This window comes from Oncorhynchus kisutch, unplaced genomic scaffold, assembly GCF_002021735.2.
Source record: "Oncorhynchus kisutch isolate 150728-3 unplaced genomic scaffold, Okis_V2 scaffold3955, whole genome shotgun sequence".
In the NCBI taxonomy this organism is placed as follows: Eukaryota; Metazoa; Chordata; class Actinopteri; order Salmoniformes; family Salmonidae; genus Oncorhynchus; species Oncorhynchus kisutch.
This window is the reverse complement of record NW_022265900.1, coordinates 26,160-52,577: the sequence shown is the minus strand read 5'-3', so window position 1 is coordinate 52,577 and position 26,418 is coordinate 26,160. Positions and strand designations below refer to the sequence as shown.

The following is a 26,418-nucleotide window of genomic DNA, read 5'->3' as shown; positions in this document are numbered from 1 at the left end:
CTGACAGTACCCGCGTTTAACCACTAGATGGCCTCCGTGCTCCACGGTAAAACTTTTCCCCTCTCAACCCCTCTCAACCTTTCAAAGTCAGTTGTTCTTAGCTACATAGTGACCATTTTCGCCACTTTTTGCCCTATATCATTACTATCACTCATTACTGCTACTGTATTTTTCCCCTCTTCTACTCTAGGCATACATCTAATCACATATAGAGAGCGTTATTGAAACGACTCAAGTCAGTTAAGAACAAACTCTTATTTACAATCACGGCCGGTGGTGATACAGCCTGGAATCGAACCACGGTCTGTAGGGACTCGAGAGCAGGGAACACTGTGGGAAAGGGGCGTGTACAAATGGAACAATTGTGCCTTTTTGACTGAAATATGGAGGTGGCTCTGAACAAGCGTTCAACTAGCTGGGATGCAGCTAGTGTCATCAAAGCACAAAGCATAGCAAGTTAGAAGAAATAGGTTAAGGTTACGAAAAGGCTTAGGCTTACCCCAAATGTCACCTCCGTTCGTAGCTGTACTCCGTCCGTGTAGGCGCACAACAAGTCATCACACAGAGAGCACACTTGAAGCACAACTGCGCTGCCTGGAAGGCCGCAACGGACTGAATTGGAATCCCTCAAACAGCACACTAACTACATTCCGCTTTATGATGTCACAGTCAGCCCCTCGGAACACTGGTCCTCAACAATCTCAAACACCTTGGATACCAAAGCCAAACATTCTCGAATCACTCACATTCACAAATCAACCAGGGAGAAGAAGGCTGCCATGAATTGAATGCTGAAAAGCTAACCTCCTTCACAGAGCAACATCATAGGACTGGGAGTTTGTGTTCAACAGCAGGTTAGACTCTGCCACTTGTTCCCTTCAACTGCTTGCGTTCCCCTATTATCAAGGGCTTAGTTCCTCTATAGGCTACAGTGCAGATACTTCACATGCAGAGTACAACAACAAATAACAGAGGGCCTGTTACCACACCCTATAGGCTAGGAGTTGAACTTGGACCACAATGACATTGGTAGTAATTAGCCTGCAGCATAAATGACAGTGGAAATGGAAGTGCGACACATAGAGGAAAAGTCCTAATCCTAATCAAATAGACACATTTTTTTATTTATTTTTTTATTTCACCTTTATTTAACCAGGTAGGCAAGTTGAGAACAACTTCTCATTTACAATTGCGACCTAGCCAAGATAAAGCAAAGCAGTTTGACACATACAACGACACAGACTTACACATGGAGTAAAACAAACATACAGTCAATAATACAGTATAAACAAGTCTATATACCATGTGAGCAAATGAGGTGAGATAAGGGAGGTAAAGGTCAAAAAAAGGCCATGGTGGCAAAGTAAATACAATATAGCAAGTCAAACACTGGAATGGTAGATTTGCAAATGGAAGAAATGTCCAAAGTAGCAATAAAAATTATGGGGTGCAAAGGAGCTAAATTAATTCATTCATTAAATACAGTAGGGAAAGAGGTAGTTGTTTGGCCTAAATTATAGGTGGGCTATGTACAGGTGCAGTAATCTGTGAGCTGCTCTGACAGTTGGTGCTTAAAGCTAGTGAGGGAGATAAGTGTTTCCAGTTTCACAGATTTTTCTACTTCCTTCCAGTCATTGGCAGCAGAGAACTGGAAGGAAGGAGAGGCGGCCAAAGAAAGATTTGGTTTTGGGGGTGACTAGAGAGATATACATACACCTGTTTAGCAGAAATGCTTGTGTTACTAGCTCCAACAGCACAGTCAAGTCTAACAAGTAAGATCGAACCATGTTCCAACATTCCACACAATACACCCAAATGGAATTGGAATACATCAATATATGGACGAGCCATGTCAGACAGTCCGTAGACTAACATACCTTACAATACAATACTTTATATATCCACATGACATGAGCTATGCAAACGACCTCCACGTTAGGAATGTGCCCAGTGATATCTAACAAAAACACACATGGCAAGACAGGAAGGAAGACATGCAGAAGTGCTCATGAAGAGGACACGAAGAAGACCGGAATCATCTCCAAGTGAACAATGTCAAAGGAATAGGTCAAGTCATATAGATAGGGAGGCATTTCACCGCCACCCACTGGACCACAAGTCATTTAGCCAACACTGGCTCATCATTCAAGCCACATAGGGAGGGATCTTAACACCACCTGCTGGATCAGAAGTGCCACTCACAATGGCCACACAGAGCATTTCTCCCTCAACCTGATGCAATTGTCACAACAAGTACGTGGTCAAAATCAAACATTAACTACCAACAGATCATCAAATAGGCAAACACATGCTCATGTAGAGTACCTCAAATTATACAGTTACTTTGTCACCAAACCTAATCTGTCATTCATCTACAAATACATGCTCTTCTAAAGCCACAATGCAATGTTCACATGGTAGATTTCAGTTCTTACAATCTATGTCACTATTACTTCATTTGACTGCTCTTAAATCATATTCACTTAACCCTTTTGTTCACCTGCTGATTTTCTGCTGGTTTGTCTCTTGCAGATTTGGACATCATGTGAATGTATGTTTCTCAAGTATCAAAAGAGGGTAAGTTACATTGACCTACTTTATGAAAAACGGAATGCTACTTTTCTCTCTAGCCTAGTGCACTCTTTATCTGTAAGCTCTCCTACTGGTGTAGGTAGCTCCCAAAAAAAAGCTCCAGATGCCATTACCCCATGTAGCCTATAGAACTTTATCTCGACGACCACATTTTACACCAATGCACCCCGAGAATCGGTTGGTGGTCGGGAATCAAGTGGATGATTCTGGGACCAATTACAGGAGGGGGTCTGTCTGTTGGATGAGGGGTGTACTGAACTGTGCCTATAGCATGTCAAGAATCCCTCCAACGGGAAATAGGCTTTGGCAAATGGCCAGGGGCGCTGTCCTTTTCAGCACCACGGAGCTCCGCTATTACCTGTCTCATGAGTGAAGATGCAACAGCAGACAATTCCTGCTCTTTGGTCCGGCAATTACACACTTTAGCCGTGTCATTGCTGCATTTAACTGGCAGCCTGTATTTAGGGCCTTTACTTTGTCTTATCATTTCGATTCCTCAGCAAATCTTCTTTTAAAAATGAACTAAATCCCACATCAGAAGTCGACTTCAAATCACGTCAAGGACACACGACTCGACTCAACGGAAGTCAGTAGTATCAAATATTCTCCACTGTGAAGGTGTCATGTGCTGAGCCATTTAGTTCCTTATGAAGCCTATTTACGAAGCCAATACAGCAATCAACACGTACCTGCCCGCATTGCTGATTGCTATTTTGTAATTGGTCAACTACTAATAGGGCAATCATCCCGGCTGCTTGTGTCCTGTTTCGTAACAGCTCTTTTGCAAGCCCTTGATGATTACATCTATTGATTCCTGCCGTCCTGATACCTTTTCTCTTCATTCTCTTAAGGGATCTCGGATCTAGTCTAAAGGACTAACAATGGGTATGGCATTGGAATATTCAATCGCACACTGAATTCATCCCACTAAATACATTCCTTTCATTTCTCCATTTATTCCACCATATCGAAACAACTTACCTATGCACTCACACAAACAAGCACAAAAGGGCGACTTAATAATATCACGTCTAATTGGGTGGCCTACAACATTTCCTGTACCTTCAACCAAAACGTTGGTACCACTTTTTTTCGACCACCTTTCACTTGCGCTGGACAGAGATATATCATTTGACTTTCAATAGCTTAGTCAGTCGCATGAATTATGGGGTGCACACAGCTAACGTTGTAATGATCGGATCAAAACATGGATTTTTTGGGACCATCGAGGAATGTCACATGGCCCAGAAATGATTGAATGGCCATTTTCACAAAGGAAAAGACATACTCTAGCATGTTACATTCCAAGAGCAATTGGATTCGAAAAAACACAACGTACCCCACTTGGGGACCCGAGGACCGAGTTTGGGAAACACTGGCCTGAAGATCAAATACCAATAGGGAGCAACTATGACGTGCTCACACGCTGACAGTACCCGCGTTTAACCACTAGATGGCCTCCGTGCTCCACGGTAAAACTTTTCCCCTCTCATCAGCGGCACTGCAACATGGGACTTTCAAAGTCAGTTGTTCTTAGCTACATAGTGACCATTTTCGCCACTTTTTGCCCTTTATCATTACTATCACTCATTACTGCTACTATATTTTCCCCTCTTCTACTCTAGGCATACATCTAATCACATATAGAGAGCGTTATTGAAACGACTCAAGTCAGTTAAGAACAAACTCTTATTTACAATCACGGCCGGTGGTGATACAGCCTGGAATCGAACCACGGTCTGTAGGGACTCGAGAGCAGGGAAAACTGTGGGAAAGGGGCGTGTACAAATGGAACAATTGTGCCTTTTTGACTGAAAAATGGAGGTGGCTCTTAAAAGAGCCTTTGGGGGATTTTGGAGATCAGGTCATCGTTTATGCGCGCTCTCCGCGAATACGACGGGCCAGCTGGATGTCCTTGGGCATGATGGTCACCCTCTTGGCGTGGATGGCGCACAGGTTGGTGTCCTCGAACAGGCCGACCAGGTAAGCCTCGCTTGCTTCCTGCAGGGCCATCACTGCGGAACTCTGGAAGCGCAGGTCGGTCTTAAAGTCCTGGGCAATTTCTCGCACCAGGCGCTGGAAAGGCAGTTTGCGGATCAGCAGCTCAGTGGACTTCTGGTAACGACGGATCTCTCTAAGAGCCACGGTGCCGGGCCTGTAACGGTGAGGCTTCTTCACGCCGCCGGTGGCCGGGGCGCTCTTGCGCGCAGCCTTGGTGGCGAGCTGCTTCCTGGGTGCTTTGCCACCGGTGGATTTGCGAGCGGTTTGCTTGGTTCTGGCCATGGCGCTAGCTAGCTTCCTTCTTTCACAGTCGGAGTATAGCCTCCAAATGCCTATGTGAAGTTTATAAAGCCGGCAGCGGCGTCTGCTGATTGGTCACCATCTCCGCACCGCCCTGATTGGCCCGTTGCGGAGGCCTCCTCCGCCGCCCATTGGACGGGAGGCTCGGCCTCTCCGTGCCGCCCCAAAATGCAACCCCCTCCCTCGCCGAGGCGCGCTTGGGTCTTTTGTTAGGGCCGCGAGCAACGTTACACTTTACGCGCAATAATGCTCTCTCATTCTAGCCTAGTACTTGTTATTCTTCATTTTAGGCCTCATGTGGGCACTTGATACTGTGCCGTGTTTATGTGTGTATCTAACAAACGCGCCAAATAGTTGGCCAGGCATACAAAGGACACTTTGCGATTTTGCTGAGCTAGGTGGTTGGCTCTTAAAAGAGCCTTTGGGGGTTGAGTAGTCAAGTTGCAGCCGCACCAGCGATTTTACTTGGCTTTGACGGCCTTCTCAGTCTTCTTGGGGAGCAGCACTGCCTGGATGTTGGGCAGAACACCACCCTGAGCGATGGTCACGCCGCCAAGCAGTTTGTTCAGCTCCTCGTCGTTACGGACTGCCAGCTGCAGGTGACGGGGGATGATACGAGTCTTCTTGTTGTCACGGGCAGCGTTTCCGGCCAACTCCAGGATCTCAGCAGTCAGGTACTCGAGCACTGCGGCCAGGTAGACTGGTGCGCCAGCGCCCACACGCTCGGCGTAGTTGCCTTTGCGCAGCAGCCTGTGCACACGGCCCACGGGGAACTGGAGCCCGGCACGGGATGAACGTGTCTTTGCCTTCGCCCTGGCCTTGCCTCCGGTTTTGCCTCTTCCGCTCATATTGGTAGCTTCAGTATGTCACAGAAAGTCTCAATGAGGCGCTGGCCACCTCGAGAGCCTTACTTATACCTCGCCACAAGAGGCATCGATTGGCCACTGGACCGGTGTGCCCTTATCCAATTGGAGTGAGGGAGAGACAGACAGTCAGCCCTAAGCCCGCCCGCCCGCCCGCAGGCAGCAGAGTGACAAGGGCTAGGCTACTCTGTTTCCCTCCGACTTTTGTTACTTTTTCTCATTGGCGGGAGCGCCAAAGTGACAACTCAAATCACTGAAACATGTATCAATCAATTCGAGAGTGGCTCATAATACAAATGGCTTCTGTCCAACACACTATAGTATGTATTCCTCTTATTATCAGGATCAATGTGACATGCGAATTCTAACACATATCACACCAATGTTGACTGGTGAGGGTGCTGCACTCTTGAGTGACAAATGTAAAGCCATTTAGCCACTCGAACATGTGGTGCGTAAAAGTCATTCATTTCATATCTTTTGCACCACAGGTAGGTAGGTAGGTAGGTAGGTAGGTAGGTAGGTAGGTAGGACGTACATGGAATGACATGCGCTTTTATGGAAAGAGGTGGGTGGCTCTTAAAAGAGCCTTTTGTGGTAACAACATGTGTCGAGTAGAAAGAACACTGTTTGGAATAGGTTTACTTCTTCTTGGAGGCTGCCTTCTTGGCCTTGGCTGGCTTGGGCTTGGCGCCTTTGGGCTTCACTGCCTTGGTAGCCTTCTTGGGGCTCTTGGCCGCTTTCTTGGCCGCTGCGGCGGGCTTCTTCACCTTCTTTGGGCTCTTGGCGGCCTTTTTGGGTGTAGCGGGCATCTTGGCCTTCTTGGGGGACTTCTTTGCGGCCACGGCCTTCTTGGCTGCTACCTTCTTGGGCTTCTTGGCGGCGGCGGGCTTCTTGGCGGCCACCTTCTTAGCTTTGGGGGCTGCGGCTTTCTTGGCGGGCTTCTTTGCCTCGACGGCCTTCTTGTTGAGCTTGAAGGAGCCGGAGGCACCGGTGCCCTTGGTCTGGACCAGGGTGCCCTTGGTGACGAGGCTCTTGACGGCGATCTTGACACGGGAGTTGTTCTTCTCCACGTCGTAGCCGCCTGCCGCCAGAGACTTCTTGAGCGCGGCCAGAAACGCCGCTCCTCTCCTTGGAGGCGGACACCGCCTTGACGATGAGCTCGCCTACGCTGGGTCCCGCTTTCTTGGGCTTGGCTGCTGCCTTCTTCTTGGGTGCCTTGGCCGGCGCGGCGGCGGCGGGTGCTGGTGCGACTTCTGCCATGTCTGTCGTTTGGTCTGGTAAACACACACACTTACAACACTACGGTAGTCTGTGAGGAGGAGTACTTTGCTGTAGACGCTGCTCTGCGCTATTGAAGCTCTACACCGTGCAGGGGGCTGGCCTTAAACGCGACATGAGAACCATGTAGACTCAAGCCACCCAGCTCGGCTTTTCCGGGCTGGCCAAATGCTCTTTCACTTGTGTTTTCTGGTCGCCAATATCGGGCCAAAAGTCACCGACGGAGCCGTGTTTTTGGCCCAAAAGCGAACGGCCCAGCGAGCAGACTTGTGTCCGTTCAGAATAAAGTCATGTGGGCTGCAGAAGCCCCGTGCATTTTGCTGCGACTCGCTCAAAACCTCACCGTTCGACTGTCGGGTGGAGCGGTGCGCACTGCTTTTCCTGTGCTATTTGTCTCCTAAATGGCCTAAAAGTGCATCCGATTGCGAGCACCATTGATTGTGGAGTGAGCCGAGATGTCTGGCAAGGGAATCAAATGGTTTGGCGTCCCCTGATGTGCTCCTTGGTGTTTTAAAGGAGAGCTCTTTTGGGGACCTTAAAACACATGCACTTGTGAGGCCTGGCTGAGACTAGTTTCACCTTGTATTCGTCATGTGTCCAGGAGGCACAGGAAATAATACACTGTGTGTGATGTTTTATTAGTCCTTTAGTTGGATTTGGAGCCTGCTCTTTGTGCACAGTGTGTGTTTTTTCCTCTGCTAGGTGGTCTCTCTCTCTGTGTGTCTCTTTCAAAAGCAGATGAGGTGAGGGCCAAAGTAGTTGAGCTCACTCAGCTCGTCTGTCTGTGAACAGGCCGAGATAGGCTTTTGTGCCCTTCTCTCTCGCAGTCCTTCCTCGCTTGACTCCGCAGCGTGACTCGTGCCCGTCTTTGTGTCTGTGGGTCTTGGTGTCTGGCTGTGCGGCCGGCGCTATGGAGGCTGGCGCCCCATGTGCTTGTTCGCCCTGATATAGGCCGAGAGAGAGAGAGAGAGATTTGGAGGCTCTTCTTCTCCTCCTCCTCCCCCCCCCCCCCCCCCTCACACATTCCTACCCTGTTCATGTCAGCATCCTTTATCCCCCCCCCTCCCCACAATTGGACACATGTCCTCCACACACAAACACACACACACACATGGATTTGCTTTTTTCACTGACAGGGTGGGTGGCTCTTAAAAGAGCCTTTGGGTTACTACAGCACTCCAAGTGCGCTGTTTATTTGGAGCTGGTGTACTTGGTCACGGCCTTGGTGCCCTCGGACACTGCGTGCTTGGCCAGCTCTCCGGGGAGCAGCAGGCGCACTGCGGTCTGGATCTCCCTGGAGGTGATGGTGGAACGCTTGTTGTAGTGGGCCAGGCGAGACGACTCTCCGGCGATACGCTCGAAGATGTCGTTCACGAACGAGTTCATGATTCCCATGGCCTTGGAGGAGATGCCGGTATCGGGGTGGACCTGCTTCAGGACTTTGTACACTTAAATGGCGTAGCTCTCCTTCCTCAACTTTCGGCGTTTCTTGCCGCCTTTCCCTGCGGTCTTGGTGACGGCTTTCTTGGAGCCCTTCTTGGGCGCGGACTTTGCTGGCTCGGGCATGAGCTGGCTCGGGCATGATGCTGATGTCTCGTTGCTTCTCACAAACGAATGAGGGGGTGGAGAGCCCTTTCCGTCTGAAGACGAAGCTAAGCTAATTCGCCGGCCGTGGACACACCCCTGCTTTCTCATAGGCGCCCCTGCCATTTGCCCAGTGGAGCTGAGCGCGCATAAGAGCCTTCCACTCAGAGGCTTGCTTCCCTAACAAAGACCTGTCCCCCCCCCCCCCTTATTCCATAGCCTATGCTCTGTCACTGGTGGGGAATGGTGTGTTTCAAAAAAAGATCCATGCAATGGCCAGACATAAGGCACCCCTTTTTGGACTTGGTGGGGATTTCCCAGGCGTGGTGCCTTTATTTCAGGTGTCTCGTAATACGACTGTACGCAAAGCCTGCACTGAACATAGCCTCCTGTCATGAACACTCCCTCCCCGTCCACTCAGAGTGGCTCGTGGTTTAATACGACTGTACTGAACATAGCCTCCTGTCATTTAACACTCCCTCCCTGTCCACTCAAGAGTGGCTCATGGTTTCCTACAATGGATTTGGCCCTTTTGAAGCGGATGTGGGTGGCTCTTAAAAGAGCCTTTGGGTTCAAGTCGGGATGTTGACGTTCCGAAAAGAGTGCGTTTAACCGCCGAAACCGTACAGGGTGCGTCCCTGGCGTTTCAGAGCGTAGACCACGTCCATGGCCGTAACGGTCTTCCTCTTGGCGTGCTCGGTGTAGGTGACGGCGTCACGGATCACGTTCTCAAGGAACACCTTCAGGACACCGCGGGTCTCCTCGTAGATCAGGCCGGAGATACGCTTCACGCCGCCACGGCGAGCCAGACGGCGAATGGCGGGCTTGGTGATTCCCTGGATGTTATCGCGGAGAACCTTACGGTGACGCTTGGCGCCTCCTTTTCCGAGTCCCTTGCCGCCTTTACCTCTTCCAGACATCGTGTGTTCGCTAGCTGAGTTCAAGTGAATGAATGACGCAATTTTTGGGGCTTGGTGCTCTTATTATCTGCGTTTGGTGGACCTGATTGAAGCCAGTGGAACAGAAAGCGCGCGCTTTTGCCTGGCCTCTGCTGCAAAGGGGAGGGCGTTCGTTCTAGGGAATTATTTTTTATTTATTTATTTTACCTTTATTTAACCAGGTAGGCAAGTTGAGAACAAGTTCTCATTTACAATTGCGACCTGGCCAAGATAAAGCAAAGCAGTTCGACAGATAAAACGACACAGAGTTACACATGGAGTAAAAACAAACATACAGTCAATAATGCAGTATAAACAAGTCTATATACAATGTGAGCAAATGAGGTGAGAAGGGAGGTAAAGGCAAAAAAGGCCATGATGGCAAAGTAAATACAATATAGCAAGTAAAATACTGGAATGGTAGTTTTGCAATGGAAGAATGTGCAAAGTAGAAATAAAAAATAATGGGGTGCAAAGGAGCAAAATAAATAAATAAATTAAAATTAAATACAGTTGGGAAAGAGGTAGTTGTTTGGGCTAAATTATAGGTGGGCTATGTACAGGTGCAGTAATCTGTGAGCTGCTCTGACAGTTGGTGCTTAAAGCTAGTGAGGGAGATAAGTGTTTCCAGTTTCAGAGATTTTTGTAGTTCATTCCAGTCATTGGCAGCAGAGAACTGGAAGGAGAGGCGGCCAAAGAAAGAATTGGTTTTGGGGGTGACTAGAGAGATATACCTGCTGGAGCGTGTGCTACAGGTGGGAGATGCTATGGTGACCAGCGAGCTGAGATAAGGGGGGACTTTACCTAGCAGGGTCTTGTAGATGACATGGAGCCAGTGGGTTTGGCGACGAGTATGAAGCGAGGGCCAGCCAACGAGAGCGTACAGGTCGCAATGGTGGGTAGTATATGGGGCTTTGGTGATAAAACGGATTGCACTGTGATAGACTGCATCCAATTTGTTGAGTAGGGTATTGGAGGCTATTTTGTAAATGACATCGCCAAAGTCGAGGATTGGTAGGATGGTCAGTTTTACAAGGGTATGTTTGGCAGCATGAGTGAAGGATGCTTTGTTGCGAAATAGGAAGCCAATTCTAGATTTAACTTTGGATTGGAGATGTTTGATATGGGTCTGGAAGGAGAGTTTACAGTCTAACCAGACACCTAAGTATTTGTAGTTGTCCACGTATTCTAAGTCAGAGCCGTCCAGAGTAGTGATGTTGGACAGGCGGGTAGGTGCAGGTAGCGATCGGTTGAAGAGCATGCATTTAGTTTTACTTGTATTTAAGAGCAATTGGAGGCCACGGAAGGAGAGTTGTATGGCATTGAAGCTTGCCTGGAGGGTTGTTAACACAGTGTCCAAAGAAGGGCCGGAAGTATACAGAATGGTGTCGTCTGCGTAGAGGTGGATCAGGGACTCACCAGCAGCAAGAGCGACCTCATTGATGTATACAGAGAAGAGAGTCCTGTGGCACCCCCATAGAGACTGCCAGAGGTCCGGACAGCAGACCCTCCGATTTGACACACTGAACTCTATCAGAGAAGTAGTTGGTGAACCAGGCGAGGCAATCATTTGAGAAACCAAGGCTGTCGAGTCTGCCGATGAGGATATGGTGATTGACAGAGTCGAAAGCCTTGACCAGATCAATGAATACGGCTGCACAGTAATGTTTCTTATCGATGGCGGTTAAGATATCGTTTAGGACCTTGAGCGTGGCTGAGGTGCACCCATGACCAGCTCTGAAACCGGATTGCATAGCAGAGAAGGTATGGTGAGATTCGAAATGGTCGGTAATCTGTTTGTTGACTTGGCTTTCGAAGACCTTAGAAAGGCACAGTAGGATAGATATAGGTCTGTAGCAGTTTGGGTCAAGAGTGTCCCCCCCTTTGAAGAGGGGGATGACCGCAGCTGCTTTCCAATCTTTGGGAATCTCAGACGACACGAAAGAGAGTTTGAACAGGCTAGTAATAGGGGTGGCAACAATTTCGGCAGATCATTTTAGAAAGAAAGGGTCCAGATTGTCTAGCCCGGCTGATTTGTAGGGGTCCAGATTTTGCAGCTCTTTCAGAACATCAGCTGAATGGATTTGGGAGAAGGAGAAATGGGGAAGGCTTGGGCGAGTTGCTGTTGGGGGTGCAGTGCTGTTGTCCGGGGTAGGAGTAGCCAGGTGGAAAGCATGGCCAGCCGTAGAAAAATGCTTATTGAAATTCTCAATTATGGTGGATTTATCAGTGGTGACAGTGTTTCCTATCTTCAGTGCAGTGGGCAGCTGGGAGGAGGTGTTCTTATTCTCCATGGACTTTACAGTGTCCCAGAACTTTTTTGAGTTAGTGTTGCAGGAAGCAAATTTCTGCTTGAAAAAGCTAGCCTTGGCTTTTCTAACTGCCTGTGTATAATGATTTCTAGCTTCCCTGAACAGCTGCATATCACGGGGGCTGTTCGATGCTAATGCAGAACGCCATAGGATGTTTTTGTGTTGGTTAAGGGCAGTCAGGTCTGGGGAGAACCAAGGGCTATATCTGTTCCTGGTTCTAAATTTCTTAAATGGGGCATGTTTATTTAAGATGGTTAGGAAGGCATTTTTAAAAAATATCCAGGCATCCTCTACTGACGGGATGAGATCAATATCCTTCCAGGATACCCCGGCCAGGTCGATTAGAAAGGCCTGCTCGCAGAAGTGTTTCAGGGAGCGTTTTACAGTGATGAGTGGAGGTCGTTTGACCGCTGACCCATTACGGATGCAGGCAATGAGGCAGTGATCGCTGAGATCTTGGTTGAAGACAGCAGAGGTGTATTTAGAGGGGAAGTTGGTTAGGATGATATCTATGAGGGTGCCCGTGTTTAAGGTTTTGGGGAGGTACCTGGTAGGTTCATTGATTATTTGTGTGAGGTTGAGGGCATCAAGTTTAGATTGTAGGATGGCTGGGGTGTTAAGCATGTTCCAGTTTAGGTCGCCTAGCAGCACGAACTCTGAAGATAGATGGGGGGCAATCAGTTCACATATGGTGTCCAGAGCACAGCTGGGGGCAGAGGGTGGTCTATAGCAGGCGGCAACGGTGAGAGACTTGTTTTTAGAGAGGTGGATTTTTAAAAGTAGAAGTTCAAATTGTTTGGGTACAGACCTGGATAGTAGGACAGAACTCTGCAGGCTATCTTTGCAGTAGATTGCAACACCGCCCCCTTTGGCAGTTCTATCTTGTCTGAAAATGTTGTAGTTTGGAATTAAAATGTCTGAGTTTTTGGTGGTCTTCCTAAGCCAGGATTCAGACACAGCTAGAACATCCGGGTTGGCAGAGTGTGCTAAAGCAGTGAATAGAACAAACTTAGGGAGGAGGCTTCTAATGTTAACATGCATGAAACCAAGGCTATTACGGTTACAGAAGTCGTCAAAAGAGAGCGCCTGGGGAATAGGAGTGGAGCTAGGCACTGCAGGGCCTGGATTCACCTCTACATCGCCAGAGGAACATAGGAGGAGTAGAATAAGGGTACGGCTAAAAGCTATGAGAATTGGTCGTCTAGAACGTCTGGAACATAGAGTAAAAGGAGGTTTCTGGGGGCGATAAAATAGCATCAAGGTATAATGTACAGACAAATGTATGGTAGGATGTGAATACAGTGGAGGTAAACCTAGGTATTGAGTGATGAAGAGAGAGATATTGTCTCTAGAAACATCGTTGAAACCAGGAGATGTCATTGCATGTGTGGGTGGTGGAACTAATAGGTTGGATAAGGTATAGTGAGCAGGACTAGAGGCTCTACAGTGAAATAAGCCAATAAACACTAACCAGAACAGAAATGGACAAGACATATTGACATTAAGGAGAGGCATGCTTAGTCGAGTGATCAAAAGGGTCCGGTGAGTGGAGAGGTTGGTTGGTGATTTAGACAGCTAGCCAGGGCATCGGTAGCAAGCTAGCATAGGATGGAGGTCTGTTGTTAGCCACCTCCTGCGCTCCGTCAGTAGATTAGTGGGGTTCCGTGTGGTAGAGGGGATCAATCCAAATCACACAACAACAACAAAAATAAAAACAATAGATATAGTTATAGAGGCCCAAGAAGAAAACATAATAATAATAATAATAAAAAATAAAAAAAATAAAAAAATTGTCCGATTGTCTATTCAGATAGCAGCCGGTAAGACAGCTAACGGTTAGCAGGCCGCAGATGGGCGTTCAGGTAACGTCGCGACGGAGGAGCCAGCCGAATAACTCCTTCGGGTAGATAACGTCGGCAGTCCAGTTGTGAAGGCCCGGTGGGGCTCCGCGAAGGCAGCAAAACGGGTCCGGATAGGCGACTGCAGCCCAGGTGCGATTGATGGAACTCAGGAGTGATTGACGGAGCTTGCTAGCTCCGGAACAATTGATGTTTGCTCCGGAATCGACGAAGGCCGATAGTCACACGGATAGCAGCTAGCTAGCTGTGAGATCCGGGCATGAATGTCCAGAGAGCAGTCGAAATCCAGGGACATGGAGAGAAAAATTGGTCCGGTATGCTCCGCTCCGAGCCGCGCTGCGCCGTACAGAACTGGCGATAGACTTTCGAGCCAAAGGATAGCCGATGACCACAAACCGTGGTTAGCTGAACACCAACGACTTGCCAGTAAAGGAGCCAACTAGCTTCTGAACTAGCTTCTGGATTAGCTTCTGGCTAGTTTCAGGCCAGCCTCCTGGAGTTTCTGGCTAGCTTCTTGGAGGATTACAGATCTGAGGTAAATAATACTTTTTTATAAATATACATTGGTGAGGCGGGTTGCAGGAGAGTGTTTAGAAGATGAGTTGATGGAAAATAAAAATAAAATGTATGTGAAAAAGTTGTAAATATATATATATATACAGGACACGACAAGACGAGGACAAAAGACGTCTGAACTGCTATGCCACCTTGGAGAAGATGTATGATGTCTATGGAGGAAGAAGAAATGAAAGCTACTTACATGCGCGGGAAACACACTCAAATACTGAGCTATGTTGAACACAAGGCCCAACTGTGACAACTGGGGGATCCACTACTAATCTGTGTCCCACTCTTCACATTGATTGGTGTTGTTCTTGTTGTTGTTGTTGCACCTGATTCAACTCTTTCAATCAGCTGTGCCTCTCCAGCGCTACAACAAAAATGGCTACTCTACCCCTGCCTGGAGTTGGGAAACACTGAACTAGTAGGATTCAACCCACTGCAGTTGCCAGTCACACCTAATAGAGATAGGCGTTAAAACCTCAAATAGTGTCACAAGTACAAAGGGGAAACGAAGTGGAACATATACGGGAAACAAATACACAAGGAACGCCACAAATCCTAAGGGGTCCGTAATGTCACCTCAGCAGTCATGTAGCTCTTTAAGGCCATGTAATAACATCATTCTTCTTTTTCTTCCCAAGACAGGATCCAGGTGGCCATGGGAAGGGTGGTGACACCTCTGCAAGCTGAAACGCTGTAAAACATTCCTCAGACACCCACCCAACACACACACACAATTTTTTATTTTTTATTTTTTATTTTACCTTTATTTAACCAGGTAGGCAAGTTGAGAACAAGTTCTCATTTACAATTGCGACCTGGCCAAGATAAAGCAAAGCAGTTCGACAGATAAAACGACACAGAGTTACACATGGAGTAAAAACAAACATACAGTCAATAATGCAGTATAAACAAGTCTATATACAATGTGAGCAAATGAGGTGAGAAGGGAGGTAAAGGCAAAAAAGGCCATGATGGCAAAGTAAATACAATATAGCAAGTAAAATACTGGAATGGTAGTTTTGCAATGGAAGAATGTGCAAAGTAGAAATAAAAAAGAATGGGGTGCAAAGGAGCAAAATAAATAAATAAATTAAAATTAAATACAGTTGGGAAAGAGGTAGTTGTTTGGGCTAAATTATAGGTGGGCTATGTACAGGTGCAGTAATCTGTGAGCTGCTCTGACAGTTGGTGCTTAAAGCTAGTGAGGGAGATAAGTGTTTCCAGTTTCAGAGATTTTTGTAGTTCGTTCCAGTCATTGGCAGCAGAGAACTGGAAGGAGAGGCGGCCAAAGAAAGAATTGGTTTTGGGGGTGACTAGAGAGATATACCTGCTGGAGCGTGTGCTACAGGTGGGAGATGCTATGGTGACCAGCGAGCTGAGATAAGGGGGGACTTTACCTAGCAGGGTCTTGTAGATGACATGGAGCCAGTGGGTTTGGCGACGAGTATGAAGCGAGGGCCAGCCAACGAGAGCGTACAGGTCGCAATGGTGGGTAGTATATGGGGCTTTGGTGATAAAACGGATTGCACTGTGATAGACTGCATCCAATTTGCTGAGTAGGGTATTGGAGGCTATTTTGTAAATGACATCGCCAAAGTCGAGGATTGGTAGGATGGTCAGTTTTACAAGGGTATGTTTGGCAGCATGAGTGAAGGATGCTTTGTTGCGAAATAGGAAGCCAATTCTAGATTTAACTTTGGATTGGAGATGTTTGATATGGGTCTGGAAGGAGAGTTTACAGTCTAACCAGACACCTAAGTATTTGTAGTTGTCCACGTATTCTAAGTCAGAGCCGTCCAGAGTAGTGATGTTGGACAGGCGGGTAGGTGCAGGTAGCGATCGGTTGAAGAGCATGCATTTAGTTTTACTTGTATTTAAGAGCAATTGGAGGCCACGGAAGGAGAGTTGTATGGCATTGAAGCTTGCCTGGAGGGTTGTTAACACAGTGTCCAAAGAAGGGCCGGAAGTATACAGAATGGTGTCGTCTGCGTAGAGGTGGATCAGGGACTCACCAGCAGCAAGAGCGACCTCATTGATGTATACAGAGAAGAGAGTCGGTCCAAGAATTGAACCCTGTGGCACCCCCATAGAGACTGACAGAGGTCCGGACAGCAGACCCTCCGATTTGACACACTGAACTCTATCAGAGAAGTAGTTGGTGAACCAGGCGAGGCAATCATTTGAGAAACCAAGGCTGTCGAGTCTGCCGATGAGGATATGGTGATTGACAGAGTCGAAAGCCTTGGCCAGATCAATGAATACGGCTGCACAGTAATGTTTCTTATCGATGGCGGTTAAGATATCGTTTAGGACCTTGAGCGTGGCTGAGGTGCACCCATGACCAGCTCTGAAACCGGATTGCATAGCAGAGAAGGTATGGTGAGATTCGAAATGGTCGGTAATCTGTTTGTTGACTTGGCTTTCGAAGACCTTAGAAAGGCACGGTAGGATAGATATAGGTCTGTAGCAGTTTGGGTCAAGAGTGTCCCCCCCTTTGAAGAGGGGGATGACCGCAGCTGCTTTCCAATCTTTGGGAATCTCAGACGACACGAAAGAGAGGTTGAACAGGCTAGTAATAGGGGTGGCAACAATTTCGGCAGATAATTTTAGAAAGAAAGGGTCCAGATTGTCTAGCCCGGCTGATTTGTAGGGGTCCAGATTTTGCAGCTCTTTCAGAACATCAGCTGAATGGATTTGGGAGAAGGAGAAATGGGGAAGGCTTGGGCGAGTTGCTGTTGGGGGTGCAGTGCTGTTGTCCGGGGTAGGAGTAGCCAGGTGGAAAGCATGGCCAGCGGTAGAAAAATGCTTATTGAAATTCTCAATTATGGTGGATTTATCAGTGGTGACAGTGTTTCCTATCTTCAGTGCAGTGGGCAGCTGGGAGGAGGTGTTCTTATTCTCCATGGACTTTACAGTGTCCCAGAACTTTTTTGAGTTAGTGTTGCAGGAAGCAAATTTCTGCTTGAAAAAGCTAGCCTTGGCTTTTCTAACTGCCTGTGTATAATGATTTCTAGCTTCCCTGAACAGCTGCATATCACGGGGGCTGTTCGATGCTAATGCAGAACGCCATAGGATGTTTTTGTGTTGGTTAAGGGCAGTCAGGTCTGGGGAGAACCAAGGGCTATATCTGTTCCTGGTTCTAAATTTCTTAAATGGGGCATGTTTATTTAAGATGGTTAGGAAGGCATTTTTAAAAAATATCCAGGCATCCTCTACTGACGGGATGAGATCAATATCCTTCCAGGATACCCCGGCCAGGTCGATTAGAAAGGCCTGCTCGCAGAAGTGTTTCAGGGAGCGTTTTACAATGATGAGTGGAGGTCGTTTGACCGCTGACCCATTACGGATGCAGGCAATGAGGCAGTGATCGCTGAGATCTTGGTTGAAGACAGCAGAGGTGTATTTAGAGGGGAAGTTGGTTAGGATGATATCTATGAGGGTGCCCGTGTTTAAGGTTTTGGGGAGGTACCTGGTAGGTTCATTGATTATTTGTGTGAGATTGAGGGCATCAAGTTTAGATTGTAGGATGGCTGGGGTGTTAAGCATGTTCCAGTTTAGGTCGCCTAGCAGCACGAACTCTGAAGATAGATGGGGGGCAATCAGTTCACATATGGTGTCCAGAGCACAGCTGGGGGCAGAGGGTGGTCTATAGCAGGCGGCAACGGTGAGAGACTTGTTTTTAGAGAGGTGGATTTTTAAAAGTAGAAGTTCAAATTGTTTGGGTACAGACCTGGATAGTAGGACAGAACTCTGCAGGCTATCTTTGCAGTAGATTGCAACACCGCCCCCTTTGGCAGTTCTATCTTGTCTGAAAATGTTGTAGTTTGGAATTAAAATGTCTGAGTTTTTGGTGGTCTTCCTAAGCCAGGATTCAGACACAGCTAGAACATCCGGGTTGGCAGAGTGTGCTAAAGCAGTGAATAGAACAAACTTAGGGAGGAGGCTTCTAATGTTAACATGCATGAAACCAAGGCTATTACGGTTACAGAAGTCGTCAAAAGAGAGCGCCTGGGGAATAGGAGTGGAGCTAGGCACTGCAGGGCCTGGATTCACCTCTACATCGCCAGAGGAACATAGGAGGAGTAGAATAAGGGTACGGCTAAAAGCTATGAGAATTGGTCGTCTAGAACGTCTGGAACATAGAGTAAAAGGAGGTTTCTGGGGGCGATAAAATAGCATCAAGGTATAATGTACAGACAAATGTATGGTAGGATGTGAATACAGTGGAGGTAAACCTAGGTATTGAGTGATGAAGAGAGAGATATTGTCTCTAGAAACATCGTTGAAACCAGGAGATGTCATTGCATGTGTGGGTGGTGGAACTAATAGGTTGGATAAGGTATAGTGAGCAGGACTAGAGGCTCTACAGTGAAATAAGCCAATAAACACTAACCAGAACAGAAATGGACAAGACATATTGACATTAAGGAGAGGCATGCTTAGTCGAGTGATCAAAAGGGTCCGGTGAGTGGAGAGGTTGGTTGGTGATTTAGACAGCTAGCCAGGGCATCGGTAGCAAGCTAGCATAGGATGGAGGTCTGTTGTTAGCCACCTCCTGCGCTCCGTCAGTAGATTAGTGGGGTTCCGTGTGGTAGAGGGGATCAATCCAAATCACACAACAACAACAAAAATAAAAACAATAGATATAGTTATAGAGGCCCAAGAAGAAAACATAATAATAATAATAAAAAATAAAAAAATAAAAAAATTGTCCGATTGTCTATTCAGATAGCAGCCGGTAAGACAGCTAACGGTTAGCAGGCCGCAGATGGGCGTTCAGGTAACGTCGCGACGGAGGAGCCAGCCGAATAACTCCTTCGGGTAGATAACGTCGGCAGTCCAGTTGTGAAGGCCCGGTGGGGCTCCGCGAAGGCAGCAAAACGGGTCCGGATAGGCGACTGCAGCCCAGGTGCGATTGATGGAACTCAGGAGTGATTGACGGAGCTTGCTAGCTCCGGAACAATTGATGTTTGCTCCGGAATCGACGAAGGCCGATAGTCACACGGATAGCAGCTAGCTAGCTGTGAGATCCGGGCATGAATGTCCAGAGAGCAGTCGAAATCCAGGGACATGGAGAGAAAAATTGGTCCGGTATGCTCCGCTCCGAGCCGCGCTGCGCCGTACAGAACTGGCGATAGACTTTCGAGCCAAAGGATAGCCGATGACCACAAACCGTGGTTAGCTGAACACCAACGACTTGCCAGTAAAGGAGCCAACTAGCTTCTGAACTAGCTTCTGGATTAGCTTCTGGCTAGTTTCAGGCCAGCCTCCTGGAGTTTCTGGCTAGCTTCTTGGAGGATTACAGATCTGAGGTAAATAATACTTTTTTATAAATATACATTGGTGAGGCGGGTTGCAGGAGAGTGTTTAGAAGATGAGTTGATGGAAAATAAAAATAAAATGTATGTGAAAAAGTTGTAAATATATATATATATACAGGACACGACAAGACGAGGACAAAAGACGTCTGAACTGCTATGCCACCTTGGAGAAGATGTATGATGTCTATGGAGGAAGAAGAAATGAAAGCTACTTACATGCGCGGGAAACACACTCAAATACTGAGCTATGTTGAACACAAGGCCCAACTGTGACAACTGGGGGATCCACTACTAATCTGTGTCCCACTCTTCACATTGATTGGTGTTGTTCTTGTTGTTGTTGTTGTTGTTGTTGTTGTTGTTGCACCTGATTCAACTCTTTCAATCAGCTGTGCCTCTCCAGCGCTACAACAAAAATGGCTACTCTACCCCTGCCTGGAGTTGGGAAACACTGAACTAGTAGGATTCAACCCACTGCAGTTGCCAGTCACACCTAATAGAGATAGGCGTTAAAACCTCAAATAGTGTCACAAGTACAAAGGAGAAACGAAGTGGAACATATACGGGAAACAAATACACAAGGAACGCCACAAATCCTAAGGGGTCCGTAATGTCACCTCAGCAGTCATGTAGCTCTTTAAGGCCATGTAATAACATCATTCTTCTTTTTCTTCCCAAGACAGGATCCAGGTGGCCATGGGAAGGGTGGTGACACCTCTGCAAGCTGAAACGCTGTAAAACATTCCTCAGACACCCACCCAACACACACACACAATAAAGGGATCGTTTTCCTATGCGTACAGAGGTGATAGGGATGTGCAAATATTGTATGGTACTTTTTTCAAAAACCAATAACATAGCCTTATATTATGGAAATAGTGGTATGAGGTGGATCCTTTATAGGCCAGATAGCCTCAGATGTTGCATCGAATGATCTCAACAGGTCATTTCAAAGGGGACAAATGAGGCCCAAGGACACATACTGGCGATTTATCAATCGGTGCAGTTGATTCACATCTCAGATGTGACTAGGTTTCATCTTACAACTTATTGTTGCCATAATTGTCTCTTACCTGTACTTAGTGGCTGCCGAGAACGACTGACAAGCGTTCAACTAGCTGGGATGCAGCTAGTGTCATCAAAGCACAAAGCATAGCAAGTTAGAAGAAATAGGTTAAGGTTACGAAAAGGCTTAGGCTTACCCCAAATGTCACCTCCGTTCGTAGCTGTACTCCGTCCGTGTAGGCGCACAACAAGTCATCACACAGAGAGCACACTTGAAGCACAACTGCGCTGCCTGGAAGGCCGCAACGGACTGAATTGGAATCCCTCAAACAGCACACTAACTACATTCCGCTTTATGATGTCACAGTCAGCCCCTCGGAACACTGGTCCTCAACAATCTCAAACACCTTGGATACCAAAGCCAAACATTCTCGAATCACTCACATTCACAAATCAACCAGGGAGAAGAAGGCTGCCATGAATTGAATGCTGAAAAGCTAACCTCCTTCACAGAGCAACATCATAGGACTGGGAGTTTGTGTTCAACAGCAGGTTAGACTCTGCCACTTGTTCCCTTCAACTGCTTGCGTTCCCCTATTATCAAGGGCTTAGTTCCTCTATAGGCTACAGTGCAGATACTTCACATGCAGAGTACAACAACAAATAACAGAGGGCCTGTTACCACACCCTATAGGCTAGGAGTTGAACTTGGACCACAATGACATTGGTAGTAATTAGCCTGCAGCATAAATGACAGTGGAAATGGAAGTGCGACACATAGAGGAAAAGTCCTAATCCTAATCAAATAGACACATTTTTTTATTTTATTTTTTATTTCACCTTTATTTAACCAGGTAGGCAAGTTGAGAACAACTTCTCATTTACAATTGCGACCTAGCCAAGATAAAGCAAAGCAGTTTGACACATACAACGACACAGACTTACACATGGAGTAAAACAAACATACAGTCAATAATACAGTATAAACAAGTCTATATACCATGTGAGCAAATGAGGTGAGATAAGGGAGGTAAAGGTCAAAAAAAGGCCATGGTGGCAAAGTAAATACAATATAGCAAGTCAAACACTGGAATGGTAGATTTGCAAATGGAAGAAATGTCCAAAGTAGCAATAAAAATAATGGGGTGCAAAGGAGCTAAATTAATTCATTCATTAAATACAGTAGGGAAAGAGGTAGTTGTTTGGCCTAAATTATAGGTGGGCTATGTACAGGTGCAGTAATCTGTGAGCTGCTCTGACAGTTGGTGCTTAAAGCTAGTGAGGGAGATAAGTGTTTCCAGTTTCACAGATTTTTCTACTTCCTTCCAGTCATTGGCAGCAGAGAACTGGAAGGAAGGAGAGGCGGCCAAAGAAAGATTTGGTTTTGGGGGTGACTAGAGAGATATACATACACCTGTTTAGCAGAAATGCTTGTGTTACTAGCTCCAACAGCACAGTCAAGTCTAACAAGTAAGATCGAACCATGTTCCAACATTCCACACAATACACCCAAATGGAATTGGAATACATCAATATATGGACGAGCCATGTCAGACAGTCCGTAGACTAACATACCTTAAAATACAATACTTTATATATCCACATGACATGAGCTATGCAAACGACCTCCACGTTAGGAATGTGCCCAGTGATATCTAACAAAAACACACATGGCAAGACAGGAAGGAAGACATGCAGAAGTGCTCATGAAGAGGACACGAAGAAGACCGGAATCATCTCCAAGTGAACAATGTCAAAGGAATAGGTCAAGTCATATAGATAGGGAGGCATTTCACCGCCACCCACTGGACCACAAGTCATTTAGCCAACACTGGCTCATCATTCAAGCCACATAGGGAGGGATCTTAACACCACCTGCTGGATCAGAAGTGCCACTCACAATGGCCACACAGAGCATTTCTCCCTCAACCGGAAGCAATTGTCACAACAAGTACGTGGTCAAAATCAAACATTAACTACCAACAGATCATCAAATAGGCAAACACATGCTCATGTAGAGTACCTCAAATTATACAGTTACTTTGTCACCAAACCTAATCTGTCATTCATCTACAAATACATGCTCTTCTAAAGCCACAATGCAATGTTCACATGGTAGATTTCAGTTCTTACAATCTATGTCACTATTACTTCATTTGACTGCTCTTAAATCATATTCACTTAACCCTTTTGTTCACCTGCTGATTTTCTGCTGGTTTGTCTCCTGCAGATTTGGACATCATGTGAATGTATGTTTCTCAAGTATCAAAAGAGGGTAAGTTACATTGACCTACTTTATGAAAAACGGAATGCTACTTTTCTCTCTAGCCTAGTGCACTCTTTATCTGTAAGCTCTCCTACTGGTGTAGGTAGCTCCAAAAAAAAGCTCCAGATGCCATTACCCCATGTAGCCTATAGAACTTTATCTCGACGACCACATTTTACACCAATGCACCCCGAGAATCGGTTGGTGGTCGGGAATCAAGTGGATGATTCTGGGACCAATTACAGGAGGGGGTCTGTCTGTTGGATGAGGGGTGTACTGAACTGTGCCTATAGCATGTCAAGAATCCCTCCAACGGGAAATAGGCTTTGGCAAATGGCCAGGGGCGCTGTCCTTTTCAGCACCACGGAGCTCCGCTATTACCTGTCTCATGAGTGAAGATGCAACAGCAGACAATTCCTGCTCTTTGGTCCGGCAATTACACACTTTAGCCGTGTCATTGCTGCATTTAACTGGCAGCCTGTATTTAGGGCCTTTACTTTGTCTTATCATTTCGATTCCTCAGCAAATCTGCTTTTAAAAATGAACTAAATCCCACATCAGAAGTCGACTTCAAATCACGTCAAGGACACACGACTCGACTCAACGGAAGTCAGTAGTATCAAATATTCTCCACTGTGAAGGTGTCATGTGCTGAGCCATTTAGTTCCTTATGAAGCCTATTTACGAAGCCAATACAGCAATCAACACGTACCTGCCCGCATTGCTGATTGCTATTTTGTAATTGGTCAACTACTAATAGGGCAATCATCCCGGCTGCTTGTGTCCTGTTTCGTAACAGCTCTTTTGCAAGCCCTTGATGATTACATCTATTGATTCCTGCCGTCCTGATACCTTTTCTCTTCATTCTCTTAAGGGATCTCGGGTCTAGTCTAAAGGACTAACAATGGGTATGGCATTGGAATATTCAATCGCACACTGAATTCATCCCACTAAATACATTCCTTTCATTTCTCCATTTATTCCACCATATCGAAACAACTTACCTATGCACTCACACAAACAAGCACAAAAGGGCGACTTAATAATATCACGTCTAATTGGGTGGCCTACAACATTTCCTGTACCTTCAACCAAAACGTTGGTACCACTTTTTTTCGACCACCTTTCACTTGCGCTGGACAGAGATATATCATTTGACTTTCAATAGCTTAGTCAGTCGCATGAATTATGGGGTGCACACAGCTAACGTTGTAATGATCGGATCAAAACATGGATTTTTTGGGCCATCGAGGAATGTCACATGGCCCAGAAATGATTGAATGGCCATTTTCACAAAGGAAAAGACATACTCTAGCATGTTACATTCCAAGAGCAATTGGATTCGAAAAAACACAACGTACCCCACTTGGGGACCCGAGGACCGAGTTTGGGAAACACTGGCCTGAAGATCAAATACCAATAGGGAGCAACTATGACGTGCTCACACGCTGACAGTACCCGCGTTTAACCACTAGATGGCCTCCGTGCTCCACGGTAAAACTTTTCCCCTCTCAACCCCTCTCAACCTTTCAAAGTCAGTTGTTCTTAGCTACATAGTGACCATTTTCGCCACTTTTTGCCCTATATCATTACTATCACTCATTACTGCTACTGTATTTTTCCCCTCTTCTACTCTAGGCATACATCTAATCACATATAGAGAGCGTTATTGAAACGACTCAAGTCAGTTAAGAACAAACTCTTATTTACAATCACGGCCGGTGGTGATACAGCCTGGAATCGAACCACGGTCTGTAGGGACTCGAGAGCAGGGAACACTGTGGGAAAGGGGCGTGTACAAATGGAACAATTGTGCCTTTTTGACTGAAATATGGAGGTGGCTCTTAAACTCAATCATCAAGTTTGCGGACGACACAACAGTGGTACAACAGTGGTAGGCTTGATTACCAACAACGACGAGACGGCCTACAGGGAGGAGGTGAGGGCCCTCGGAGTGTGGTGTCAGGAAAATAACCTCACACTCAACGTCAACAAAACTAAGGAGATGATTGTGGACTTCAGGAAACAGCAGAGGGAACACCCCCCCATCCACATCGATGGAACAGTAGTGGAGAGGGTAGCAAGTTTTAAGTTCCTCGGCATACACATCACAGACAAACTGAATTGGTCCACTCACACAGACAGCATCGTGAAGAAGGCGCAGCAGCGCCTCTTCAACCTCAGGAGGCTGAAGAAATTCGGCTTGTCACCAAAAGCACTCACAAACTTCTACAGATGCACAATCGAGAGCATCCTGGCGGGCTGTATCACCGCCTGGTATGGCAACTGCACCGCCCTCAACCGTAAGGCTCTCCAGAGGGTAGTGAGGTCTGCACAACGCATCACCGGGGGCAAACTACCTGCCCTCCAGGACACCTACACCACCCGATGCTACAGGAAGGCCATAAAGATCATCAAGGACATCAACCACCCGAGCCACTGCCTGTTCACCCCGCTGTCATCCAGAAGGCGAGGTCAGTACAGGTGCATCAAAGCTGGGACCGAGAGACTGAAAAACAGCTTCTATCTCAAGGCCATCAGACTGTTAAACAGCCACCACTAACATTGAGTGGCTACTGCCAACACACTGTCAATGCCACTGACTCTACTCCAGCCACTTTAATCATGGGAATTGATGGGAAATGATGTAAATATATCACTAGCCACTTTAAACAATGCTACCTTATATAATGTTACTTACCCTACATTATTCATCTCATATGCATACGTAGATACTGTACTCTATATCATCGACTGCATCCTTATGTAATACATGTATCACTAGCCACTTTAACTATGCCACTTGGTTTACATACTCATCTCATATGTATATACTGTACTCGATATCATCTACTGTATCTTGCCTATGCTGCTCTGTACCATCACTCATTCATATATCCTTATGTACATATTCTTTATCCCCTTACACTGTGTATAAGACAGTAGGTTTTTTTGGAATTGTTAGTTAGATTACTTGTTCGTTATTACTGCATTGTTGGAACTAGAAGCACAAGCATTTCGCTACACTCGCATTAACATCTGCTAACCATGTGTATGTGACGAATAAATTTGATTTGATTTGATTTGATTTGGATTTGATTTGAGATCAGGTCATCGTTTATGCGCGCTCTCCGCGAATACGACGGGCCAGCTGGATGTCCTTGGGCATGATGGTCACCCTCTTGGCGTGGATGGCGCACAGGTTGGTGTCCTCGAACAGGCCGACAAGGTAAGCCTCGCTTGCTTCCTGCAGGGCCATCACTGCGGAACTCTGGAAGCGCAGGTCGGTCTTAAAGTCCTGGGCAATTTCTCGCACCAGGCGCTGGAAAGGCAGTTTGCGGATCAGCAGCTCAGTGGACTTCTGGTAACGACGGATCTCTCTAAGAGCCACGGTGCCGGGCCTGTAACGGTGAGGCTTCTTCACGCCGCCGGTGCCCGGGGCGCTCTTGCGCGCAGCCTTGGTGGCGAGCTGCTTCCTGGGTGCTTTGCCACCGGTGGATTTGCGAGCGGTTTGCTTGGTTCTGGCCAT

At 46.8% G+C, this 26,418-nt stretch overlaps 1 protein-coding gene and 1 pseudogene across 1 annotated transcript; both read right to left on the bottom strand.

Annotated features, from left to right (window-relative positions):
* Window positions 1–4,464: 4,464 nt before the first annotated feature.
* On the bottom strand, window positions 4,465–26,418 carry LOC116372475 (histone H3-like). Its single transcript, XM_031821280.1, has 2 exons — window positions 26,020–26,418; window positions 4,465–4,881 (listed from the first exon to the last, which is right to left on the bottom strand). The coding sequence occupies exons 1-2, from the start codon at window positions 26,416–26,418 to the stop codon at window positions 4,465–4,467; spliced, it is 816 nt and encodes a 271-aa protein (XP_031677140.1).
* On the bottom strand, window positions 8,229–8,603 carry LOC116372483 (histone H2B-like; annotated as a pseudogene).